The sequence below is a fragment of the Vicugna pacos genome, chromosome 35 (genome assembly GCF_048564905.1).
Source record: "Vicugna pacos chromosome 35, VicPac4, whole genome shotgun sequence".
NCBI classification, from domain to species: Eukaryota; Metazoa; Chordata; class Mammalia; order Artiodactyla; family Camelidae; genus Vicugna; species Vicugna pacos.
Window position 1 is genome coordinate 2,950,643 of NC_133021.1, and position 6,232 is coordinate 2,956,874.

At 50.9% G+C, this 6,232-nt stretch overlaps 1 protein-coding gene and 1 long non-coding RNA gene across 3 annotated transcripts in view; both read left to right on the forward strand.

The window, feature by feature from the left end:
- The first annotated feature begins 2,216 nt into the window (after positions 1-2,216).
- LOC116279024 (uncharacterized) overlaps positions 2,217-6,232 on the forward strand; it is a 102,122-nt gene continuing 98,106 nt past the window's right edge. For both annotated transcript variants that reach the window (XR_012067088.1, XR_012067087.1), the window contains exon 1: positions 2,217-2,307. This is a non-coding gene — a long non-coding RNA (uncharacterized lncRNA). The remainder of the gene's footprint in view (positions 2,308-6,232) is intronic.
- On the forward strand, positions 2,314-4,641 carry LOC140685396 (junction-mediating and -regulatory protein-like). Its single transcript, XM_072955091.1, has 3 exons — positions 2,314-2,597; positions 3,888-4,022; positions 4,504-4,641. Exons 1-2 carry the CDS (start codon positions 2,415-2,417, stop codon positions 4,017-4,019), a joined length of 315 nt encoding a protein of 104 aa, XP_072811192.1. The 5' UTR covers positions 2,314-2,414; the 3' UTR covers positions 4,020-4,022; positions 4,504-4,641.

Sequence of the window (6,232 nt, forward strand, 5' to 3'; positions counted from 1 at the left end):
TGGCCTGATATTCCAGGAAACTTGCACAACTGCCTGGGCCTCCTGAAGACCTTTTTAATTATCTGGGCATCATTTAAGTCCAATAAGTGTTTGGTACAGTTTTCTCATAAGGCCCTTTGTAGAAGGGTAGGTAGAATGTTTATAATTATTCTTATGTCATTACAGAGTCCTTCCTCACGGGCACTCACACTCCATTTTAGCCAATGGTATCTGGGTCTGTTCAAATTAAATAAATCCAGAAATTGGGTGCAGGCCCTGGGTTTTGCATTGTGACACCTGATGTTAGGAATCTGCTCACCATGTATTTACTGGGGAAAAATTTGTGTATAAATAGACCTTCACAGTTCAACCCCTGTTGTTCAAGGGTTCAGAGTATTGGCAAAAGACCATTGGGAGGATGAGGGAATGGAAGTTGGATAAGCAAGGAAGTGAAAACAAACTTTGAATTCTGGTTCAGCCACCATGACTTTGAGCAAGTTACTTAATTTCTGTGCTTCACTTTATCTGTCTGTAAAATGGGGGATAACAGAGACTTTATGCAGCTATTCACATGGGTTTTTCTCACTGAAAGTGGCCGGTTTCTCTTCATCAACCTTTGCTGCCTCATCCTTTAGGTGCTTAAGGTCAAATTTAGCCTTTATTTCCTAAAACTCCATCGTCCCAGGGGTTGAGGTGGTCTCCAATGTCTTTCAGCCACGTGTACCTCTCCTACAGTAGCTGTTGTCATACAGAATTGCAATTGTCAAATCACTTATCTATCTGCTCCACTAAGACCAAACACTCTACTGGGGCAGGGATTATGACTGTCCTAGCCCATTTAGCACATGTTGGAAAAAGTATATAAATTTCACTGAACTCTCTTGTAGATTGTAAGGGCTAAGTGAAGTAATGTGTGTACAGCTCCTCGCAACTTAAGTGCTCAGTGAATAGTAGCTTTAAAACAGCTCCATTATTTTTCACATCTTTATCATAGGACACAGTTCCTGGCATGTACACATTTGTATCTCAATAAACACTTGCTGAATGAAAAGTTCAGGACAGACATGATGAGGTCCTTAACTATGTCTGCCAACAATGATTTCAACTGCTGTCAATTTTCCTTTCAGTATCCTAAATGCTGTCCTCTGAAACTCAGCGTGCATTAAGTTTTTATTTTTTTAGAGGAAGCAATGGCAAAAATAAAGTAAAAATCCAAGAAAATAATTGTAAAATGCCACTGTAGAATGGAGAAAAAGGAGAGGTAGCGGGAAACCACAGAGGTGCTGTGAGGTGAGTAGGGCTTGGGGTGTCTCTCTGTATTTTCTTTCTTCCTTTCTTCCTTCCTCTGTTTCTTTCTTTTTTTTTTAACTTTCACTTAATTTTATTTTGTTTCAGAGTTCTACTGAGTTGTCTCCAGACACCTTCCTTTCATATCTTAAAAATTGTCTCACAAGGATGTTAGGAGAGAATTCAACAGCCTGGGGGTCTCAATAAAATAAAGCACATAGTTCATATGATACGGAGTACTTTCTGAATTTAGAAATTATCCCTCCGGGTGAATGGAGGAAAACTTACACTTGAGGGTCCCTTTGAATAAATGGAGTCCAAAACTTCCCAGTCCCCCCGTCTTTGTTCCTCTTTTCCTGGGTTCGGAGGCCACCTCTACCGCAGGGCGCACCTGCCACTCTCACCGCCGGCCAATCGGCGGCTCCAGCCCGCAGGCGGCTCCGCGGAAGGAAGAAGGGAGGGGCTCGCAGCAGCCAGCGGGCGGGGCGGGGGTTGCTGGGGGCGGGGCCAACGTGCGCGGGCGGCTGCGCCCGCTGCCGCCGCTACCGCGTCACTGGAGTGCGCCAAGTGTCCGTGTTTACGTCCCAGTGGAGCCTAAGTCAGCAGCCGACTGGCGACATTGTGACAATAGTGAGGCACAAAGTTTGAGATATGACCCTCCGTCAAGCCAGCTCCTGGCTGCCGGGAAGAGGAGGAGGAGGTGCGGGGACATCGGCCTTGATACCAGCGGTGGAGACACACACGGTTCCCGACCACCTGCCTGGCCCCACGGAACCGCGCCTCACCTCCGGAGCCCCGCAGGAGCAGCACCGCGGCCTCGCCCCAGGGGGTGGCTAGGGCAGGCGCCAGGCGCTGCGGCAGCTCTGGGCTTGTAAACAGATGCCCCCCCATGTGACCGTGTGAACTACATGCTCCTGAGGGCGTGTTCTCTTTCCCGCGAGCTGCGCCACAAAGGATCGGGGCGGTCGGAGGGCAGAGAGGCGGGCGAGCAAGCATGGAGAGCCCCCCAGCGTTTTAGGATGGCTGAAGGCGCCTGGCGAGGTAAGCCGTGGGGGGGGGGTGCTGTTGGGCATGGCACAGCCAGCGGCCGAGTCCGTTGGCGGGCAGGGCTGGTGATCCCTTCCCCGGGGCCTGGCTCTGGAGCCACCATGTTTTTGGCGCTCAAGGAGAGACTCCAGTTGGACTGGGTGGCCTGGCGGCTGCATGTGTTCTACAAGCGGAAGAAGCACAAGTTCATCTTCATCATCTCCTGGAATGAGACTGAGGGCAAGTTTGCCATAACCTGCTACTACCGGATGGCCCAGAGGCAGAGGAGCAGCACCAGCGGTCAGGTGGGTGCGGGATGGGGCGCCAAGCCTGGCACACCCATGTCCAACAGGACCTGCAGGCTGTGCAGCCCAGCAGGCAGGGGTTGGCCTGAGGCCACTGCCTCAGTGACTCAGGGCAGAAGCCCTGGACCCCAGAGGCTCCCGTCCTGGACGGAGGGTGGCTCTCCATGGAGCATGTGCAGGCTTCGAGGGGACCAGTTGCCCTGAAGTTTGTCTGGAAAAGAGGTGGGACGCCCTGTCTGGATCCTGGTGTTGGCCAAGTCCAGTCCGATCCTGAGCACATCTGCAGGTAGAGATGTGCCGCTGTGGCAGCACCCTTGGCGCCTATGGAGGCCCAGGTGTCCTCAGTGCGAGTAGTGAGCGTCCGTAGGATGGTCACCTAGATTGAGGTGCTAGAAATGGTGAGGGAGGATGAGGCGGATCCGGCATACCTGGACTCTTGGTCACGGAGCAGCGGACGCCCGCCGTGGAGCTGGAGTCCCCGCCAAGGCGTGAAGCTGGGCCGGGCGCTTCTTCCAGGATCTGCGCTCAGTGCACCAGCAGCCAAGCCCCGTGAACTCACAGCTGGAGCCGTGCTTGCTGGTATTCCCCGAGGAGATCTTGGGCATGTGGGCATTGCTTTATGGGGGCGTCCCGGAGGTGACTGAGCAGGAGATCGCCACTGTTACCAGGAAAAGGGAAATAAGAATTACCTCGTTTCTTAGTCACCCCTCAAAGAAAGAATTTTTAACGAGAGAAAGAAAGTGTGATATAAGTCAGATTTTTATTAGTAAAATAAAAAGGTGGTAAAAAATAGTATATTCCCAAGAATTTGGATCTGGCCAATCCAAGAGGGGAAAAAAGGCGCTGCTCCTTTGTTTTTCTGTCTTATATCCTGGCTTAGGGGCAGTGTGTGTGTGTGTGTGTGAACAGGCTGATTGACAACTCAAGTTCCTTTTGCTCTGCTTGATTGACAGCTCAGGTTCTTTGTGCTCTGGCATGCCCATCCCCTTTTGGGCAGGTTTTTACCCATGAAGCACTTAGAGAAACCAATGGTAGGGGGCTCAGACTATAATGTTAATTACATTACAATGAGCATTGATTCAAGTTACGCCGGGTCCTTCTCTTATATGCAGCCGCATCATTTTGATTTTAACTGGCTTCTTTTGCTGGCCCTCATTTAGAGAAAGTAATTTCTGGAGTCCCTTATCCTGAATGCATACATACTGTTATTTCCTGGATTGTTCCTTACCCCTTCCTCTCCCCCTGCCCAGTGCTCATTTCTATCTAACTACCTAACATCACCGACTTCAGGTCTACTTGGGCCACGACCTGGACACCTGTGGCTGGAAGATCCTCTCCCAAGAATTCTTCATGGAAACCCACGACCGGGAGTATTATGAACCCTTAGCAAGCTGCAGCAGGAGGGCCAGGAAAGGTATCTAGGAGGTAAGGACCTAGTCTGGGCTCCAGTCATAGCTTTTGGTTACTCATTGCCGAAGGCTGGAGCCTAGGTCTAGGCTGTGCACTTCTGGGACACTTGTTTTTCTAGACAAGGGAAAAGGAAAACCTGCTTGTGTATTTTCAATTTCTTGTCCACTAGATGGTGGATCAGAGTCCCTTATCCTAACAACAGAGTTCTATCTCACAGGTTTGCGTTTCTCTCACAAAGCCCACACTGGGCTTTACACATGGAAAGTGCAAATTGGAAACCATCTAAAAAGTTATTTTTTTTCCCCAGGCTTCCCCTTGTAAAGCAGAAAGCTGAAAGGACATTAGAGGAGAAGTTTAGGGAGAGGAGATGAGAAGTGAGGAAATACAAGGTTTAGGGGAGCTAACCTACACTTCCCAGGAAGTCATGGGTGGGTCCACCACACCTGTCACTCCTGCTTCGGCTCTAGTGACATTGTTGTCACTGTGCTACTCCCAGGAGCGCCGAGAAGGCCACGGAGCCTCCACCAGGGCAGCGGTGACTGCTCCTACCTGCCAGGTTGCCCTGGGAAACCACGGCCACTCCAGCCTGTGCTCAGAGAAGTGAAAAGACACTAACCACTGTCCCCGGTGTCCGAGAATCACGTGACCATAGTGGGTCATGTGACAGCCTGGGTGCTGAAGTCCACCCCTTAGACCTTCTGGGAAAGCACGAAATTCAGAGGCAAAGGTAGGTGAGGCCTGGATGCTCGCTTCATGTTTGGGACAGCAGGGCCAAGATTGTCCTCAGACCCGCTCCTCAGGGCTTTAAATTTGGGATCACTCTGCTCTGCTGCCCCTGCTCTGCTGCGGGTGTGCCTTTTTTCTCCCACCGACTTGAGAAACTGCACTTCAAGGGGCAGGGGACAGTTTGCATGAGTTCTGCCTTTGGCTCAGAATTTGGGGCCAAGACCTTAACTGCCCCCACCCAGAACAACAGAAATGCAGATGACGGGGGTTGTGGGGTGGGGGAGGAGTTATTGTGCAGATCGGGCCAGGTATAGTCCAAGTCTCCACACCTTCCACCTCTGAGAAAGGGAGCTAGGGTTGGAGCTGCCTCAGGGAACTACAGTCAGGTTGATAACTCAATCTCAAATGGGCGTTCAAGATTAAAAAAAGTTCTTTATACTCTAGTTGCAGTTTTCTGTAAGTTTCAGATTGTTTTAAACTAAATAAAAAAATAATTTGTGGTTTTAAAAGGGAAATTAATCATCATTCTTACACATGGGTCCAAAAAAAGAGCTTAAAATGTCACTAATATGATGTGTTTTGCAATGATAATGTAAGAAATTAAAACCCAGTCATTTAGAGATCACAAATTCATTTATTAAAAATGATCCTGGAATTATATAGCTAGAAGTTTTAAACTTTAAGAAGCCAAAAAGAAAATTCTACATGTTACCAATATTTGCATACCAAATTTGTTTTAAATTGCTATTTAAAACAAAAACTATGGTAGAAATTTCTGTGATTTATAACACTGGCAATTCATCTCTGGGGTAGACGGGCTTCTTAAGAAAAACATCTTTAAGGGTGTTATGGACTGAATGTTCACATGTTGTAATTCTATTCTGCCCCTCCACCCCCTTCCTTTTTCCTCCCTATGAGGTGCTCAGAGGTACTAAGAGGTGAGGCCTTCGGAAAGTGATTAGGATTAGATGAGGTCGTGAATGTGGAGCCCTCCTGAATGGGATTAGTGTCCTTATAAGAGTCATCAGTCTGCACCGCTTTCCTCCCACCCCTCTCTCTGGAGTGAGGCCAGACCCAGGCACTGAGCGAGCAAGACTGCGAGCTGAGATTCTGGAGCTGCTGCCACCACCGCCAGCATGAGAGCGAGGGAGCACCCGAGGGACCCAGCCCCTGTGCGCTGGCCCAGCCGAGACCCGCGCCCTACCTGGGGCCAGCGGGAGCCACGGCCCCCCGTCTCCCCATCCCCTCCCCGCCGGCAGCGGCAGCTGCACACGCCGGAGCCAGAGCCGGCGGCCGGGGGCCGGGAGGCGGCTACCTACCTCGGGTGGGGCTCGTCAGCGGCTCCGCGGTGAGAGGGCGCTGAGAAGGGGCCGGAGCTTCTGTCTCATCCTGGGGCGTGGGGTAAGGGACCCCCAACGTGGAGGGAGGGGGTCCCAGTCCAGCGACACCTGTGGGAGCCGGAAGCCGGGGCGGCGCGGAGCGGAGCTGGCTGGATCCCC